General features: G+C 40.8%; 1 protein-coding gene across 2 annotated transcripts in view; it reads left to right on the top strand.

The window, feature by feature from the left end:
• LOC131460397 (integrin alpha-5-like) overlaps nt 1–19,867 on the top strand; it is a 76,178-nt gene that overhangs the window by 5,612 nt on the left and 50,699 nt on the right. For both annotated transcript variants that reach the window (XM_058630857.1, XM_058630858.1), the window contains exons 2-15: nt 7,614–7,738; nt 10,211–10,311; nt 11,958–12,081; nt 13,380–13,441; nt 13,536–13,581; nt 13,729–13,854; nt 14,745–14,789; nt 14,930–14,973; nt 15,166–15,222; nt 16,404–16,456; nt 17,776–17,984; nt 18,485–18,676; nt 18,757–18,802; nt 18,886–18,996. In XM_058630857.1, the coding sequence (XP_058486840.1) occupies nt 7,614–7,738; nt 10,211–10,311; nt 11,958–12,081; nt 13,380–13,441; nt 13,536–13,581; nt 13,729–13,854; nt 14,745–14,789; nt 14,930–14,973; nt 15,166–15,222; nt 16,404–16,456; nt 17,776–17,984; nt 18,485–18,676; nt 18,757–18,802; nt 18,886–18,996 (1,341 nt within the window). The remainder of the gene's footprint in view (nt 1–7,613; nt 7,739–10,210; nt 10,312–11,957; nt 12,082–13,379; nt 13,442–13,535; nt 13,582–13,728; nt 13,855–14,744; nt 14,790–14,929; nt 14,974–15,165; nt 15,223–16,403; nt 16,457–17,775; nt 17,985–18,484; nt 18,677–18,756; nt 18,803–18,885; nt 18,997–19,867) is intronic.

Here is a 19,867-nt window from a genome sequence, read left to right as displayed (position 1 = left end):
AGATCAGACGACAGTGGTACAGATACACCGCCTGTTGTATGTTGTAAGAATATGTGAGTCACCTGTAATCTCAGGCATAACAATACGTCCGTCACCTGTCATCTCAGGCAGAACAATACGTCAATCACCTGTAATCTCAGGCAGAACGATACGTCCGTCACCTGTAATCTCAGGCAGAACAATACGTCAATCACCTGTAATCTCAGGCAGAACGATACGTCAGTCACCTGTAATCTCAGGCAGAACGATACGTCAGTCACCTGTAATCTCAGGCAGAACAATACGTCAGTCACCTGTAATCTCAGGCAGAACGATACGTCAGTCACCTGTAATCTCAGGCAGAACAATACGTCATTCACCTGAAATCTCAGGCATAACAATACATCAGTCACCTGTAACCTTAGGCATAACAATACGTCAATCACCTGTAATCTCAGGCAGAACAATACGTCATTCACCTGTAACCTCAGGCATAACAATACGTCAATCACCTGTAATCTCAGGCAGAACAATACGTCAGTCACCTGTAATCTCAGGCAGAACAATACATCATTCACCTGTAACCTCAGGCATAACAATACGTCAATCACCTGTAATCTCAGGCAGAACAATACGTCAGTCACCTGTAATCTCAGGCAGAACAATACATCATTCACCTGTAACCTCAGGCATAACAATACGTCAATCACCTGTAATCTCAGGCAGAACAATACGTCATTCACCTGTAACCTCAGGCATAACAATACGTCAGTCACCTGTAATCTCAGGCATAACACTACGTCATTCACCTGTAACCTCAGGCATAACAATACGTCAGTCACCTGTAATCTCAGGCATAACAATACGTCAGTCACCTGTAACCTCAGGCATAACAATACGTCAGTCACCTGTAATCTCAGGCATAACAATACGTCAGTCACCTGTAATCTCAGGCATAACAATACGTCATTCAGCTGTAACTCAGGCATAACAATACGTCAGTCACCTGTAATCTCAGGCATAACTATACGTCAGTCACCTGTAATCTCAGGCATAACAATACGTCACTCACCTGTAATCTCAGACATAACAATACGTCAGTCACTTGTAATCTCAGGCATAACAATACGTCTGTCACCTGTAATCTCAGACATAACAATACGTCAGTCACTTGTAATCTCAGGCATAACAATACGTCAGTCACCTGTAATCTCAGGCAGAACAATACGTCTGTCACCTGTAATCTCAGGCAGAACAATACGTCAATCACCTGTAATCTCAGGCAGAACAATACGTCAGTCACCTGTAATCTCAGGCAGAACAATACGTCAATCACCTGTAATCTCAGGCATAACAATACGTCAGTCACCTCTAATCTCAGGCAGAACAATACGTCAGTCACCTGTAATCTCAGACATAACAATACGTCAGTCCCTTGTAATCTCAGGCATAACAATACGTCAGTCACCTGTAATCTCAGGCAGAACAATACGTCAGTCACCTGTAATCTCAGGCAGAACAATACGTCAGTCACCTCTAATCTCAGGCAGAACAATACGTCAGTCACCTGTAATCTCAGATTTAACAATACGTCAGTCACCTGTAATCTCAGACATAACAATACGTCAGTCCCTTGTAATCTCAGGCATAACAATACGTCAGTCACCTGTAATCTCAGGCAGAACAATACGTCAGTCACCTGTAATCTCAGGCAGAACAATACGTCAGTCACCTCTAATCTCAGGCAGAACAATACGTCAGTCACCTGTAATCTCAGATTTAACAATACGTCAGTCCCTTGTAATCTCAGGCAGAATAATACGTCAGTCACCTGTAATCTCAGGCAGAACAATACGTCAGTCACCTGTAATCTCAGGCAGAACAATACGTCAGTCACCTGTAATCTCAGGCAGAACGATACGTCAGTCGCAGGTCTCCCCTGATGTCGAGTGATATTTCATTTTGACGTTGCATATTTTGCAGATTATGATTATTATCTTGATTTGTAATTTTTCAGGCATTTGTGTTGTTTTGGATTCACATTTGAAATCATAGGAGAGTCAATGAAAACAGGTTTGTTCACTAAATGGTTCAGTGGTTCCTGCATGACCGAAGCACAGACTCCGTCTGACTCAGCGAGTCGCTGAAGTGAACCACAGTGATGTCACTTACACCAAACCCCTCTGTTAAACTCAGATTTTTGAAATGTCCTTAATAAAAGGTTTAGTTTCCATTTTCTGGAATTTCAGGTCTTTCATAACCGATCTAGAGTTTGGCGTGGTTGCTGAGGCAGATTTTCTGACAGATTTTCTGACAGATTAAGCGCTGAATCACTGATCTGGTGAATTAGCACGTTGATACACACAGTTCGTACTGTTTGGTCAGAGTGTTGTCACAGGAAGAGACGTCCAATACAAGAATCAAGCCGACAGTTAACAATCCTAAAAACGTGGATTAATCTCCAACAGTAACAGGGAATATTTAACAAAGGAGTGTATTCAGGGACAGCACTGCTGACTGTGTCAGACGGACTCTGTGCTCCGGTCATGGAGGAAGTACTGAACTAATGTTTCTAATGAGCTGATTCTCATGATTCAGTTCCACTGAAAACAATCAGAGACTTCACAGCATTCACACAACAAGCCTCTGTCGGCCTCTGTTGGTCATGTTGGCAGTGCGGAAACACAAACAGACAGACGGACAGACAACAAGGCTTTTCAGAGGGTCAGGAGTGGTGCACCAGTGTGCATTTGGACTTTCTGGTTATCTCACAGGACTACTGGAATTAAGCTAAGTATCACTTCTGTAGGTCTTTCTTATTTGGTTGCTATTTCATTAATTGCTATTGTATCTAGCTGGGTTGCTTGACTTTTTGTGACTTTTGACTTGTCTGTTTAGTTAAGGTGAAAGTTATTTAAAGATATTTTGTCTGCTAGGTCAAAGAGAAAGTTGTTATTGTTGCTGTTTTGACATAGTTTCTATTGAGCCATCACCATCACCAGGTGAGAAGTTTCACTGGCTACAGGGGAGTGGCCAACACAGCTGTAACCAATCAGCCCCTAATCAGCTTCACTGAAGTTTCATTGGCTACAGGGAGTGGACACACAGCTGCAACCAATCAGCACCTAATCAGGTGTCTTTTAAAAAGCAGCACTCACTTTGAAGCGGCAGCTTCAGCGGCAGACTCTTCAGACGAAGACTCAGGAAGACAAAGACAAAGGAGTCTAAACCGGAGTCTAAAAGGTACTAACGAGGCTAAGTACCTGTCTGCAAGTGTTTTCTACCTTTCACATATGTGCATTTTTTCCATTCCTGTTCATGTCTCTTCTCATAGATACTACAAACCTCACAATCACTCACAGCATCACCGTAACCTGTCCTCACTTATCTATCCCACCCGCTCCACACACATCCAACACCTTGTCGCAGGGGGCCTGTGGAACTGCCAGTCAGCTACCCGCAAGACTGAGTTCATCTCTGGCTTTGCTACTGAGCAATGCCTGGACTTCCTTGCTCTCACTGAGACTTGGATAACACCCTCCAACACAGCCACCCCTGCAGCTCTCTCCTCCGCCCAGTCCTTCTCCCACACACCCAGATCCACTGGAAGAGGTGGCGGGACAGGTCTGCTCATCAACCCCAACTGGACTTTCACTCTTTACCCACTGCCACACTTCTCTTCACAGTCGTTTGAATTTCATGCTGTAACTGTAACTCGCCCAGTAAAACTAATCATTGTTGTCATCTACCGTCCACCAGGCTCATTGGGACACTTCTTGGAGGAACTAGATGTCCTCCTTTCAAACATCCCAGAAAATGGCCCACCACTTGTTCTTCTTGGTGACTTCAACATCCAGTCAGAGAAGTCATCCGATCTACTTCTTTTACTTTCCTCTCTTTCTCTCGGCCTTTGGATAAGGCCTCTTCTAACCCAGAAGGCGGCACAGGTTCTGGTCCAGGCTCTTGTCATCTCACGCTTGGACTACTGCAACTCCCTCCTGGCTGGTCTCCCTGCGTGTGCCATACGACCTCTGCAACTCATCCAGAATGCAGCAGCTCGACTGGTCTTCAACTTACCAAAGTTCTCACACACTACACCACTCCTCCGCTCCCTTCACTGGCTTTCTGTAGCTGTTCGCATCCGCTTCAAGACTCTAGTGCTTGCATTCCATGCTACAAACGGATCCGGTCCAGTCTACATCCAGGACATGATCAAAACCTACACGCCAGCCCGCCCACTCCACTCTGCATCGGCAAACCGGCTTGCTGCCCCCTCACTGAGAGGATCGCAGAGGCATTCACAGAACTCGAGACTGTTCACTGTCCTAGCTCCCAAATGGTGGAACGAGCTCCCCATCGACATCCCGACAGCAGAAAGCCTCCACATCTTCCGCCGCCGACTAAAAACACATTTCTTCCGACTCTACCTTGACTAAGACGACGATTAGCACTTTATAGTTTGGCTTACTTGAAGCTCTTACTTACTTCTAGCTCTTGTTTGTCCCCAAATGTTTAAATGCACTTATTGTAAGTCGCTTTGGATAAAAGCGTCTGCTAAATGACATGTAATGTAATGTAATGTAATGACCTCCGTTTTCTGACTGAACTAGGATTGTTGTGATTCAGAAAACTTTATTGTTCTGCGAGGGTCGTACGTGATAGGCAGAGGAAAGAGTCGCCACGTTTTAACATATGTATTTAAACAATTCAAAATACACATTAATACAGATTTTTTTAATATTCTAATTATATTTGACTCCGGAAATTCGTTCCAACAGCCCTACTTTATATTTAATAATAATAAACTTCCTAGACTTACATTAAACCTGTTCAATTGGTTAGGGTAAGGGGTCATTTAAATTTTGCAATATTGATTCATATGGCATGAGTATGAATCATACTCACCCAGTAGTCGCTCACAATGAAGCAGCGGCATGTTTATGTCTGGTTGACATTCACAAGCTTAAATCTGACGTCTGGAACCATTTCAGATTTTAAACAACACAGGACAAAGAGCTGGATTAAACCAAAGCGGTTTGCTTAGCGTCACACGACGCTAACGTTAGCTTCCGTCAACAAGACGTCCGGTACAAAACAAACTGAGGGAATCGCTAACATTACCAGCTGATTCTCCGCGGGCTATCAAGATTTTAATAATCCCCTTAGGGAAAGTATTCCTCTGCATTTGACCCATCCTAGAATTAGGATGGGTCAAATCCTGCAGGGCTCCCCGGGCTGCCACACTGAGTAGCGCCCGGGGAGCATTGGGGGTTGGGTACCTTGCTCAAGGGTTCCCCAGCCCTTTTTGGCCAGGTGGGGATTTGAACCGGTGACCCTCCGGTTACAAGTCAAGTTCCCTTTCCACTTGGCCATGGGCTGCCTTCAAGATATCAAGATAACAAAGATTTACGCCTGCACTCTGTAGCAGAAAAAGAAGGCTTGAAGCAGCTCGTTCAGGTGCTCGAACCGCACGACGTAAACATCTGACTGAAACTGTTCTCCTCATGATGTGTACATGTGTGTTGTGTTTGTTTACAGTTCAAGTTTAAATGTCCAATTTACAAGTATGTCATTTAGCAGACGCTTTTATCCAAAGCGACTTACAATGGAATTAAGTACAATCAGCCAGGGGTGGAGTTGATCTTGCGACCATGATGTCTTTTGCACACAGGGTACCGGTCTTAACCACTGAGCCACTCCACCCCGAAAATAAAGTACATTTGTGTTTTGGAACACAGTTGAGACATTTTCATTATTTAAGAGCAGATCCAATCAACACGCTTCGTTTAGTGGTTTGCAGCAAGAAGACCTGGGTTCGAGCCCCGGTTGGAACAAGGGTCTTTCTGCATGGAGTTAGCATGTTCTCCCCGTGTGCGTGGGTGTTCTCCGGGTTCTCCAGCTTCCTCCCACAGTATAAAAACATACAATATGGGGATTAGGTGAATTGGTCACTCTAAATTGACCATAGGTGTGAGAGTGAGAGTGAATGGTTGTTCGTCTCTGTGTGTGTGTCTGCGATGGACAGGTGAACTGAACTGAGATTGGCACAGCGCCCCCCGGTGGAAGATAAAGTGGTAGATAATGGATGTATGAATAATGAATTCATCTTTGCAGCCCTAATTCATACTTTATAGAACATTGGTCTTAGTGTGTAACTTTTAATTCTAGACAATTGTCACATGTTACATTACATGTTACGTTACATACAGAGCCTGTTTTCAGCATACAAATAATGTGACGTTGTTTCTGTTGACAAAGTCTTTCAACCATGAGGGAATTATTTATAAATAGGTCTGTGTTGCAGATAAATCAAGTCAGACCTACAATTAGGATTGAATAATGTGGCCATGTAACTGCAGTCAGCGATGCATCATAAGTCTTTAAGTGAAAATTACAGGTTACACTTCCTCTGTTTGCAGATGTTCATGCTGGAGGTGAGTTAAAGAAGCTTCTGTCATCACACTGATACAACTACACTGTAAAAGTGACTGTTGTTGAAAGTCAGGTTTACATCATGACTGCCTTTGACTGACTCAGGGTCTATATTTGAAGTCCACATGTGGAGATCACAGGAGGAGGCGGGTCCTCTGGCTTTTCCAGCACTGTAAACATTCCTTCTTTGTGGGGGATGGGGAGCACAGTGTGTGTGTGTGTGTGTGTGTGTGTGTGATCTCTGCTAATGCCATCAGTCACCAGCATCTTAAAGCTGTGCCATTCTCTCTGGTCCAGACTGTTTTAGCTGAGCTTTCTGAAAGCGTTGATACCATACACACGTTTACAGTGTGTTTGTTGTTTATTCTTCCTCTCACACATTTCTTCATAAAGCATCTGGTTAAATGCTTAAAGCCACCACCAGCAGCAGCAGCAGCTATCATAGCAGGAAAGATATGTGCATTTACAATAAAAACGCTCATTTTATTTTGTACTCATGCACTTAATGTAGCTGCAGAGCCACATTGCCCATGACACAGCCTTTCTTCTTCATCAGATCAGTGAAATGACCAGTCTGTGTATCAGTCATTCATTAGTTTTTCAAAATAAAATGAAAAATAAAGAAAGGATAATGACACCAATTTCATTTCATTTCCCCAATTTCCAACATTGTGTTCAAATGAAAAATGGAAAAAAAATAAGAGCGTTTCCCGTTTCATCCATTCATCATCATTCATTTTCCATCTAACACAAGTCACGTGACCCAAAGGTTGCGTAACCTGGAAGTGACCTGTGACAACCTGTGACGTGACAATGATCAATGATCGATCACTTGGGCTTACAATACCCTGCAGCATATACAGTGTATATATATATATATATATATATACATACATATATATGTATATATATAAACATACATATATATGTATATATATATATACACACATATATATGTATATATATATATACACACATATATATGTATATATATACATACATGTTTTGTTTTTTCTGTTCTCAGATTAGAATAATATTTTGTCTTTTTTCTCTTCTCAGATTAGAATAATATTTTGTCTTTTTTTCTCTTCTCAGATTAGAATAATACTTTGTCTTTTTTTCTCTTCTCAGATTAGAATAATACTTTGTCTTTTTCTCTCTTCTCAGATTAGAATAATACTTTGTCTTTTTTTTCTGTCTAGTGTCAGTGTTGTGATCGGGGCTCCAAAAGCTAACACCAGCCAGCCTGACATCACTGAAGGAGGCGCAGTGTTCTCATGCTCCTGGAGCCAGACTAACTGCAGCATCATCAACATTGACAAACAAGGTAGGATGTCTTTGTTACAAAGATGTTTGATGACCGATGATGGAACCTCTGGACTCAGTGATGAGTGAAGTTCAAAGATTTATTGTCTTTATTATCTCAGTTTACTCTGCAGAGCAGGAGCCTGTTAGCACTGTTAGCACTGTTAGCGAAGATGGCGGACACTGTTTACATTGTGGGAATGAGGAGGGAAGAGAGCTGCCTTTTTGCTCTACTGTTGTACTATTGTCCCCTAAATGTTTAGGTCTTACCACCTAGTTTTCTTTTTAAATTATTCTTTTTTGAAATCTTTTATATTCAAATTTTTATAGTCTAATTTAAACTTCAGTGGTGAGGACAGAAGAGAAACGGTATTTCGGTGTTTCTGTATGTCCTGTACTTAAGAAAAACTGACAATAAAAGTCTTTGAATTTGAATAATGTTTCTGAAGGTGATGGAGCCGGTTAGCTCTGTGTCATTGTAAGTTGAAATTGTTATGATTGGAAATGGGGAAATCAGATATAGTACAGTTAGAAGGAGTTGCACCTGGGCAGCCTCTTAGAGTGTGAGTCACATCCACCCACGCTTTGCTGTGACATCACTCTGGGAAATACCATTTTTCTGGGCTTTTTTATGGCCTTTACAAATATGAAACTCCATGGATTAAAAATATAGAATATAAAGATCTATTAAAGCCTGTGTCCATGTCTCCAGGTGTCCTGTGGACACTTTCACAGGCATCTCTTTTATTGTGCTCAATGGGAAAATTGCTTTTTGGGGCTCATGAGTATTATTTGGTGTGTATTAGTGGCCGCGGGAAAAAAACTGTCTTCAAGGCAGAGGGGGCGGAGCTCTATCCAGTTCTTATAGTAGTCCATGGCTTCACTCAGTAAGAAGGGGGCGGGGCCCAAGGCTGTGCCTCGCAGGGCAGTGAGGCATGAGTTGTTGTTGTTCATCTACATGAGCCATAAACACATTTTTTGCCTTTCTCAGCCCAGAAGGCACTGAATTCAAATATTATTTCACATTTCTACGACATAGATGATCCAGTTTTAATAAACATTCATCGTTGCAGCTGTGAATTAATCCTTTAAAGTTGGCTGAAGATTAGAATTTTCTCTCACAGTCTTGCTCAATGTGAATTGATAAAAAAAATATGATCTGTAAAAACCCAAGCTCAAAATCTAAAGCAAAAGTTATCTGTGCATCATAATCATGAGAATCACTGCAGTCGTTAATAACTCACATTGTTAAACCCTTCATACAAAACTGTAATGTTATAGCACCAAATTATAACATACATTAACTTAGAATAGAATAGAATAGAAATACTTTATTCATCCCCAAGGGGAAATTGTTTCGACATATATATATACATATATATATATATATATATATGTATACATATGTATATATATATATATATGTATATAGACTGACATGTACTGTAGACAGTGCTGATGATATTTTAGTACCAGGAACTTGAGCCTCTAAAGAAAACAAAAGTAAACCTATTGTTAAGATTAGCTTAGCCGGTATATGCTAGCCTCTCGTGAATTTGGCCGACAAAAAAAAAATGACAAAGCTCATAATAATTTTCTTTAAAATTAGTTTTTTCTTTTGACCGAGTCGTGTGTTTTCATACGTCACACTTATTTCCCTTATTTTTATTATTTATGTCACAGTTAATGCAAGAGGTAAGCGTGTGAAGTCGTCTTAATTTAAAGGAGTCGGACTGGGCATAATGTGTTTCTGCTTAATTCACTGTTTATTTCTCATTTAGTTCATAATATTTTTTGCCTGCTCAGTTTACAGTTTGTGAAATGTTTGTTTTCCAGAATTCAATGAAAACTAAATTTTTAAATATTAACAACAATCTCTCTGCTTAGGTGACTAAAATCTGATTTTCCTTGTGTTCTCTATGAGAGCAAGCATCTGTGTCTCAGCATGAGCATGTGCAAAACAAACACACACTGTCTTTTTAATGACAGTGTTTTCACAGTGCTTTGATTCCCCGCTAGACTCTTACTGTACCCAGGCTGAGTCATGATAGGTAAAAGGACCCAAAGGACCTGGGCTGTTGCCAATCTGCCAATGTCAGGAATATGATCACCCACATCACAAGTACATGAAGTGATAAGGATCCAACAACCAGGAGTTTAATGTCACCGCTCTCACAGCAGACACTTTATAATATTCACTGTTCAGGGTCTGATAGGATGCTGCATGGGGAAATATGGAACTGTGGGTGTGACCCAAGTTCCACATGTTTAAGAAATCAGGACCAGTAGAAAATATCACACAAAAGCTTTTGTTCTTGGGTAAAAGTGTGAGCAGTTGTGTTTTTTTACAGTGTTATGAGACATGAAGGTAACTTGACTCAAACGTTTAAAAAATAGAAGTAGCAACTCCTTTGACTCATTGAATCCTAGAGAAATAAAAAGTGTTTTTAACGACATGGTTTTAAATGTCTCCTCTTCTTCCATGTTCCTCTAGGTGATCGATATTTTTATGTTAATGACGTGAACACTCAGGTTGAATATAAGTCCCATCAGTGGCTTGGGGCTACCGTGCGTTCCCATGGCAACAGCATCGTGGTAAGAATTTGACCTTTGAACATTAGTGCATTATTAGTGCACATTATACTCAAACTAATGCAAATTGGTTGGTGGTATATATAATATATATCAATAATCTTTGTTATTAATATGTTGGCAAACAACCAGCAGACAAGGTTCAGCTTACAAACCAGTATGTACAGATAATGTATGAGGAATGAAAAGTGTTGGTGAATGAGTCAAACACTGGAGAGGTTAGTTTGACTTACATGAGATTGCAAATGTTTTCAATCATTCCTTATTCCTTATATCAGGGGTGTCAAACTCAAATGACCTGGGGGCCAATGAGCATCTAGTCTGGTCAAGCGGGGGCCAACATAGAGGAAAACAAGTGGAAAAGAACACTATTTAGTAGCCGGTGGGCAATATAAGATATTCATTATATTAGACAGAATTTCAAAGTAAAAGTGCTCGTTTTGATTTATGATGCACAAAAATGGAGAATTAAATTAAACATTTATCAAATAATGACAAGGATAATTGTGATTAAAACAGCCTCAATATATGTCATTTCATGTTGAGTGTAATACATTTAATAAAGCAATGATTACAACCCAATGTCTTATTACTATTATAAAAATACATTTAGTCTTATATTCTGTCTCTATTCCATCACCTCGCACAGTGGTGGGCGGGCCGCATGTAATCGATTGGAGGGCCACATGTGGCCCCCGGGCCACCAGTTTGACACATGTGCCTTATATCATTTGTGTCATTTCCATGTTTGTGGTGATGTATGTGGTTTGTGTGCTTTTGTAGCTTATTCTAGTGTGTTCTAACTTTACTTCCTTAGTGCTTGTCATTGTCTGATCCTGATGTGCATCTCAGTCTCCTTGTTCACTTTTTGTGTTTCTTAGGTATTTTGAAATTTCTATTTGTTTTATTCTCTAACCATCACCTGTTTTCTTCTATGGTATTTTTGCTCTTTGTTGACCTGTGACATCATGGTGTCATGTGTCATGTGTTCACACGTGTGAACACTGTAGAGTCCATTGTCAGACCTGCTCCCAAAGTGTGACATCACACTTTGGGAGCAGGTCTGACAATGGACTCTACAGTGTCACACTCGGCTCAAGACTGCAATACTCCAATATATTTCTCCATGGCTAACATCTGTTCTGTTGTGTTTTGTGAGCTAGTTTGTTGCATACAAGACGTTAGCTCTGGATTAGCATTTTTGTGGTTTTTGCATTGAAAATAAATTGAAAACCCGTTAAGAGATCTGAAGTTTTCATGTTGACTCAGCTGTTGGTCATTCTTCTTCTGCCAGATTTATTATCAACATTTTAAGATACTATGCTATTTTTACAATGTTGGCTATGAGTCAGCATCCTATACTTGTACAACATGGATGAGTCATTGATTAACACTGTTTCATACGTGCATCATGAGTTATGTTGTGCCTTCATCATGACAGAAATGTGTCATCCATACTTAGCTGCCAGAACTTGACCTAAACCTCAGATTAAAGATTTATAGACTCAGTATAGAAACTTGTAAGAGGTTTACATACATGATAGCATTGTTGCTGTTCACTGAAGGGATTTAGAGCCACTTTAAAGTTTTTAGGAAAGGAAACATAATCCTTTTCCTTTTTCAACAAGCCGACTCTCTTCTGTTTCCAGGCTTGTGCCCCCAGGTATTACTGGAGGACAGAACATGACACGCCCTTTGCTGATGTTACGGGAACCTGCTACCTCTCTGTAGACAGCCTTAAAACGTTTGTGGAGTACGCCCCCTGTCGAACAGGTACAGTAATGATGGAAAGTAGATAATAACACAAGATTGCAAACAACACGACCGTCAAATGTGCAAAAGCTCACTGTCGGATTTAAATTTCCATTTCTTCGAATCCAAAATCAAACGAGTCAGAATTAACTACTTTGACATTGTCTCAGCAGAGGAAAAAGCTTCACTTCTGTCCCCTCAGAGGTCGCTGTCTGTCTCATGTCCCTCCTCTTCCACTTGTGTGACTTCTGTATCTGTTCATTATTCTTTTTTGTGTTCTTTAAACAGATCATCTCTTCAGTCAGTCATGTTTACGTCATGATCTGGGACGGTTTGATTGTTTATATGAATACCAATCTGAATGACGATCAGTTGTTTTGAATGAGCTTTTTTCAGATTAGTGTGTTTACACGACATATTTTTATTCAGATTACATGTGTCCATGTAAACTTAAATGTGTGTCTTTAGTCAGAAAACACAAAGACATGATTCAGACGTCCTGTCGATGTTATTATCATCAGTGTCCATCAAACATTGGTCCTCAAACATCATCATGTCCTTCTCCTGTTATCTTCACATTCAAATCCCCACCCGGCCAAAAGGGCTGGGGTACCCCTGAGCAAGGTACCCAACCCCCGTTGCTCCCCGGGCGCCACTCAGTGTGGCAGCCCACTGCTCCTAATTCTAGGATGGGTCAAATGCAGAGGAATAATTTTCCTAAGGGGATTAATAAAACTAAAAAATTCTAGTTCACATTCCAGTGTCCTCTAATGCTAACTTAGCATCAGTATTATTGTTAGCATCCATCTCCAACAAACCATAGATGTGGAGGCACACTGTGGTCACTTCTTTGGATGATGTGCATTTGGGGTCAAAGGTCAACCACATTTTCACACCACTATTTTCTGTTGGTGCAGCATTACAATTAGACATGGGACAGTTTATGTTGAGCATAAGCAACATTGATAGTATAACATGTTACCAACACATGGATGGATGGACGGACGTCTGATCCTACAAACTGTTACAGCATTGCAGTTATACATGTTAGGAAAATCAAGTATAAAATAAGTTGTTAAAGGAGATTAATAATGGCTCATACTTCAATGTCACATTTCCGTGTCCCACATCATGAAGTGTTGCCTCTGGAAACATCTGGTTCACTTTTAATCTTGCTTCTGATTTTCCAAACACAATGATTTCTCCTGTCGTGCATGCAAGAATAAGGTCTACACCTGTAATCAGGTTATTTACCTGATTGCAATCATGAAATGTGAAAGTCAGGAGTGTTTCCCCTCTGTTGGTTCTGTTCACTGAAGAGAGACATGGACCTGCTGGACAGGGATACTGTCAGGGAGGATTCAGTGCTGACTTCACTAAGGTAAGTCTTTGTTTGTGCTGATGTAAGCAGACTGTACATTAGACTTACAGCAGTGTGTGTGTGTGTGTGTGTGTTACTGTGATGTGTGTTACAGGACGGGAGGGTTGTGCTTGGAGGACCTGGCAGCTTCTACTGGCAAGGTGAGCTCACAGGAACCCCGTGTATGTGTGTATGGGAATGATTGTGAACTATCCAGGGAATCAATCAATCAAAAGAACTAACAACAAAACAACATGTCTTATTTTAACCGCTGACCTTTAACCCTCTGTAACCCTTCCATGGAACAGGGCAGCTGATCTCAGCCACCACAGAAGAGATTGTGAAAGCCTACTACCCGTCTTATTTCCTGCTGTCAGTCGCTGGGCAGATTCAGACCCAGCAGGTGCAGGGCAGCTATGACGACAGTTACCTTGGTGAGAATGAACACATTAAACAACTCATCATCACATTTGCTCCAAAGAGGCCGTTTTTTTCTAATTTAATTTTGCATTATGCTTTTTTGTCACCTATGATTTTGAATAAATGGAAGGGTTGCATCAGGAAGACCATCCAGAGGAAAAATCTGTGGATTATGTGTCTAAAAGAATCAAACATCCCAGCAAAATGTTATCTTAAGATCGTTTCTTGGCTCATAATTTGTGAAGTGTATGTGTCATTCTCTAGTGTTAGGAAGGACACAATTCAAATGTGTTAGAAATACAATTTACAATGAGGCATCATCCCCATCAAATATTATTTTTTATACATGTACCCCTGCAATGGCAGTTCCAGTCATGAATGTGTGTGAAGTGAGTGTGATAGTGTGATGATGTGAGATAGCAGCAGTGAAAACATGGCTGTCAGCAGGGACACAAGGAAGAACTGATTTTAGCTCATGTTTGAAGGACATGTTTGCGTCCTGTCTTACTGTGAGAAACCATTTTATGTCTGGAAACTCACTCACTCACTCTCCTGCACCAAAGTCCATGGAGGAAATCTGCAACATTACACCATGACACATAGGAGTTGTTGACCCATGACTTGGTTCATATGTGTAATTTTGTGACTTTTTGGAATGACTTGTTCAGATTTATCTAAGTGAGCAGACTAGCAGCTCACATGTGACTTAAAAACACAGGTTTTCTCTGTTGACTCCGATGAGGGAGAGGCTGGTTAACAGCAGGATCACGTGGCAAACATAAAAACTTAAAATGGTGACACCATCAACACGAGTGATATATATTTCTTAATGCCTCTAAAGTCTGTGGTAAACTTCCACATCCAAACTCAGTTCACTCTTGTGTAATCTCCACTTCTCCTTCAGGTTACTCTGTGGCTGGTGGTGAGTTCAGTGGGGACGATGAAGAAGGTGAGGCTCATATTTACAGTTCTGACACCTGAGATGTATGTCCTCATTACAGTCAAATATACATTTGTAAAGACTTTATTAAATCATTGAGATACCTTTGTTTTCACTCCAACACCTCGCTTCTCTCTCTTTTCCTACAGACTTCATAACTGGAGTTCCAAAAGGACTCATGCTGTATGGTTTAGTAAGGACTTCCCACATTAGAATTTTACATCTTTCTGAATTAAAACAAAACATAATGAATATTATAAACTGTGTAAAAATACACTTTACATCCAAGAAAAATGAGGAAAGCTGGATAAATGATCATGATGTATTATTGACAGTATGTGGTCAGTGTTTAAAACACTGTTGACTCCTGTCTGTTCCAACACAGGTTTCTATATTAAATGGGAGGAATCTGAAGTCTGTGCTCAACTTGACAGGGGAGCAGGTATGTGCACGTTCACACTCAAGATGGCATGTTCTGAAGATGAAGGAATCTGACGTCTGTAAAACAAACCCACAAACAGTCTGTCATTGATTTTTCAAATCCCTCCCACCAGGGTTTAGGTTGGCCGGTGTATGCCGGCATTTGGCCGTTGTCATGTGAATTTGGCCGGCAAAATGTCCAAATAATGAAGGGGCCATCCACAGGAAACTTGTTTAAGTAAATATGTAAATACTTTTTGGCTGGACATGTGTTCAACCTGAAACTGTATTTTTTGGAAACGCCTCCCAGAGTGGGGAAATCTGGCGTTTCCGTGTAGACAGAGACGACGCTGCTTTAGGAAAACTATGACGTCACATTCCCACAGTCATTCATTGTCTGGTGTTTGGAGATTGTTTGGCAGTTTTCTTCTATCTTGCGAGTTGAAATTTGAAACTTGTGTCCACAGCGTGAGCCTTTATTGTGATGCACGTCTGCACACAAATACAAATACACAAAAACAACAAAAATACCGGTCAAATGAAGTGCCAGCCCACTTCCATGTTTGCACTGGTCCATGTTTACTGATGTCACAGCTGGCAGCCGTGATTTCACTGAAAGTGTCTGCTGCTTTCTTTTGAAATGTTACCAGGTGGTCTTTTGTTTGTGTCATCAGAGGTACAGAGGTGTTGACCTCAGGCTGAACGGCAAAGAGTAAACTGTCACTGAGAGTGATCTGAGGTGAACTCCAGACACAGTGGCTCTGTGATGTCACTGGACGGCCTTCAAACGCTGTTATCAGATTTAATGTGAAGTGTTTAGATACTGATGTCTGCGATGTTTTCTCTGCTCAACCTTTTATCATTCACTCCATACAAAAGTACTAAAAAAGATAAGAAGTAATAAGTGGTGTGACATTACAAATGTGTTTGATGTAGGAGTCATAACATTACTCATTATTGTATAAGCAACTGAGCTCTTCAGGCCTGTTCACCTGAGTTGACTGAGTTTTAAAAGAGTTTGGATCATCTACCTCTACTGGAACTCACAGAGAGAAGGTGAGACCCCAGGGATTGTGGGATTAAGAGATTCTGTAAGATAAAGCTTCTGAGGGCTGTAGTGCAAGAGGACACAGACAGGAAAATGAAAAAATTCACCATGGTGTGATTACAGGCTGAACGGCTCTTGTATGTAATGTTTTCCAGATGGGCTCCTACTTTGGTTACGCAGTGGCAGCCACTGACATCAACAACGACGGGTGAGTAAAAAAAACCTTAAACAGGAGAGATGGAGAGATGGTGAGAACTGAGGAGAGCTCACAGAGACAGACACTGTTACCCATGCACCCTTTCACCCTGTGCTCCTGTTAAAATGATGTGTATACTCAGTCTGCAGCACATTCACACCCTGAAAACTCTTCTTAAATGTATTTAAAGTGATGGGATTTAGACGGAGAACTGCACCAATCACACACATGTCATTTTATGGCAAACACAGCGATGATTAGTTCACAGACTACGTATAAACATCAAAACTATGCCTGACTATTTTTCCTTGAAAAAAGTGTCTTCACTTAACAATTTCAGCAGTATTGAAGGATTATACAACTTGCTTGGTACATAGAATTCGGTAAATAAGTCTGAAATAATGAGTGTTCTCTCCTCACAATACACTGATTCTGAGAAACAGCCCTGGTCATACTGTTGGCTCAGTCACATTTCCTTATTGATGGATCAGAACTGCATGTCCAGCGTTTACAGTTTGAACAACGTTCACAACAGTTACACCATCACACATGTTCATGAAAGGCACACAACTCCTGTTCTGTGCATCACGAGTTAAAAGAGTTGTAACACACATTTGCACCCCCATGTTTCACACTGTGACGGTATGGTCAAATTCTGTACACTTGTTTTTTTACATGTGCACAAATACAGCTGCTTGACTGCTGCTACAAGTCTCACATTCTCACTTTTGCACCACAGCCAACTGTGATGTGCTTAAGTGACACACCTAAAGTCTTTAGGTGGGAACGTTGGGAATTCTGGCCAATCAACATTTCCAGGAGGTCTTCTGACCAATCAACATGGCTGTCAACTAAACCACATATCATAGGCAGCTATGGTGCAAAAATGACAGCTGCAGAAAACTTGTAGCAGCAGATTCAAGCAACTGTAAAAAAAATGTTTTCCTATAAATAAATGCATTTGTGAGACAATGTTCCAGACTTATGTTGCATGCATTCACATGAAGGTTTACAAGTGTACAACACGTGTTCATGTCCTCACATGGTGAAACAAAGGTGTTACTGTTACATTGTACTTTTCTCTCCCCTCACAACAAGACACTTTCCCCATTTTTATATATAATAATAATAATAATAATGATATATAATATAATATAATTTCAATACTTTACACTAAACTAATAACATTCATTCATAGTCCAGCCTTTTTACACATTTTCAGCTGTAATTTTCAAATGAAATGTGTTTAAATCACTGAATTAACTTGACAGCAATGTTAAAATAATACAATGGTCAAGTGCATTCATTTCACCCTGTCTCTGCTTGAATAGTCTGGATGACCTGGTGGTGGGAGCTCCATTGTTCATGCTGCGTGGGTCCAGTGGGCGTCTGGAGGAGCTGGGAAAGGTGTACGTGTACCTGCAGAAGGGTCCGCTGCTTGTGGAGGAGGGCCACTCCCACCTCCTCGGTCGACAGGCCTTCAGCCGGTTTGGCACCTCACTGGCTCCGCTCGGCGATCTCAACCAAGATGGATTCAATGGTAGCAGTGTTACGTAGAACATGAGATGCACTCAGAACAGGAACACAACATTAAATATTAAATACTTGTTTGTCATTATCCAACAAACTTCAGGTAACTTAAAGGTCCAGTGTAGAAGAAGTGGTGACGTCTAATACACCTCACTGTGGGTCACCATTGCTCCCTTACACCTTTGAGAGAAGGAAGTCTGCTAACTCATCATTAGATGTCACTAATTCTTACAAAGTTCAATGAATGAAATACATGATATGATACAACTTGTTTTTTTATATATTTATACTTATTCATAGAACAAATCTACTTCTGTACATATATATTCATATTCTTGCACTTTCTGCTTGTTGCACCTTTGGTGAGATGCAAACCTCATTTCGTTACCCGAAACTTGTATTAGAGTAATGACAATAAAGTTGAATCTCATCTCATCTCATCGTAACTACAACTAAACACAACACAACATTTTGTGTCAAGAGTTTGATAAAACTGTTGTGTACAATCAGACTTGGCCATCGGCTGTCCCTACGGAGGAGACGACCAGCAGGGATTGGTTCTCATCTATAACGGTCATACTAATGGACTGATGAACACGCCCACTCAGACACTCTCTGGCCAATGGGCGTCTAGCTCTTTCCCAGCGAGCTTTGGCTTTGCTCTGCGGGGCAACAGGGATGTGGATGAAAATGGCTACCCAGGTACTGCAGTTCACAGAAATCTGTCAGCACTTCATTTGCTCGTAGGGTATTCTCACTTCACTCACTGTCCTTTGTTGCAGATCTGATTGTCGGGGCGTTTGGGCTGGATAAAGCAGTGCTGTACAGGTATGCTAACACACTCAAAGACTTGAAACAAAGCTTTCTCCTCCACATTCATCTGTGTTCTGTGTTCTGTGTTCTTCCATCAGGGCTCGGCCAATCGTGAGTGCCAGCGTGTCCCTGACAGTGCAGCCCACCATGTTCAATCAAGAGGAGACTTGTCGGCTCATCACGATGACAGAAACCTTTGATGTGTCTTGGTAAAGTTCATCCCCACTTGTGTATTGATGGGAATATTATATACTGATCTAACGTTTTTAACGGTTCAGCTAAAAGCTTTAAGGTGGTTCACAGAAGAGAAGTGAGCCAAACATGGAAAGTTATGTAACGCACGTTTCTTCAATTTCAGCTCTTTGAACTTTGCCTCACCAGAATGTCAAATGACTTCATGTTCACAAGCGGCTCTTCTCTGCACTCACAATATTCAGAGGAAAAAAACACTGTACCACCCTGCTGTCAGTCTCAGTGTCACCATTCTATTTAGGGAGTATGGTGACAGCCTGTTATCTGCCCGGGAGGTTCATACAAGAACGTGTTGTGTTGGTTTTTATTGGCTTTGTCTTAGAAACAAAAATAAGAAAGTGGAGGCAGAGAAGAGGAAGTGGGTAAAAGGTGGAGCAGTTATGTGGAAAGATGAGTCCTGAGCTATGAGAATGTTGGAAAATGGTTGTAAATGCCGTTTATATAGGCACTATCTCTCTCTCTCTCTATATATATATATATATATATATATATATATATTATATGTATATACTAGGGCTGCCACAAACGATTATTTTGATAGTCGACTAATCACAGACTATTTTTGGATTAGTCGACTAATCGGATCATACGTAAATTGAATGTATAGCATACAGTTTATCGCACCAGCATGCAGCTGCTCTTATATAACAATCATTAGGGTTCAGCTTGAAGTGTTTAAGATATATGCTACTAAAAATGAAGACAATTAAGATGATAGTTCATTAAACCTTTAATGAAATATGCTTGTAGCAACAAACAACAAACAGCTGAGTAAACTGATAAGGCAACACAAAAATAAATAGGCCTACTTAAGGTTTTTCTTTCATT

This window comes from Solea solea, chromosome 6 (assembly GCF_958295425.1).
Source record: "Solea solea chromosome 6, fSolSol10.1, whole genome shotgun sequence".
NCBI lineage: Eukaryota > Metazoa > Chordata > Actinopteri > Pleuronectiformes > Soleidae > Solea > Solea solea.
This window is presented reverse-complemented; position numbering and strand designations above follow the sequence as displayed.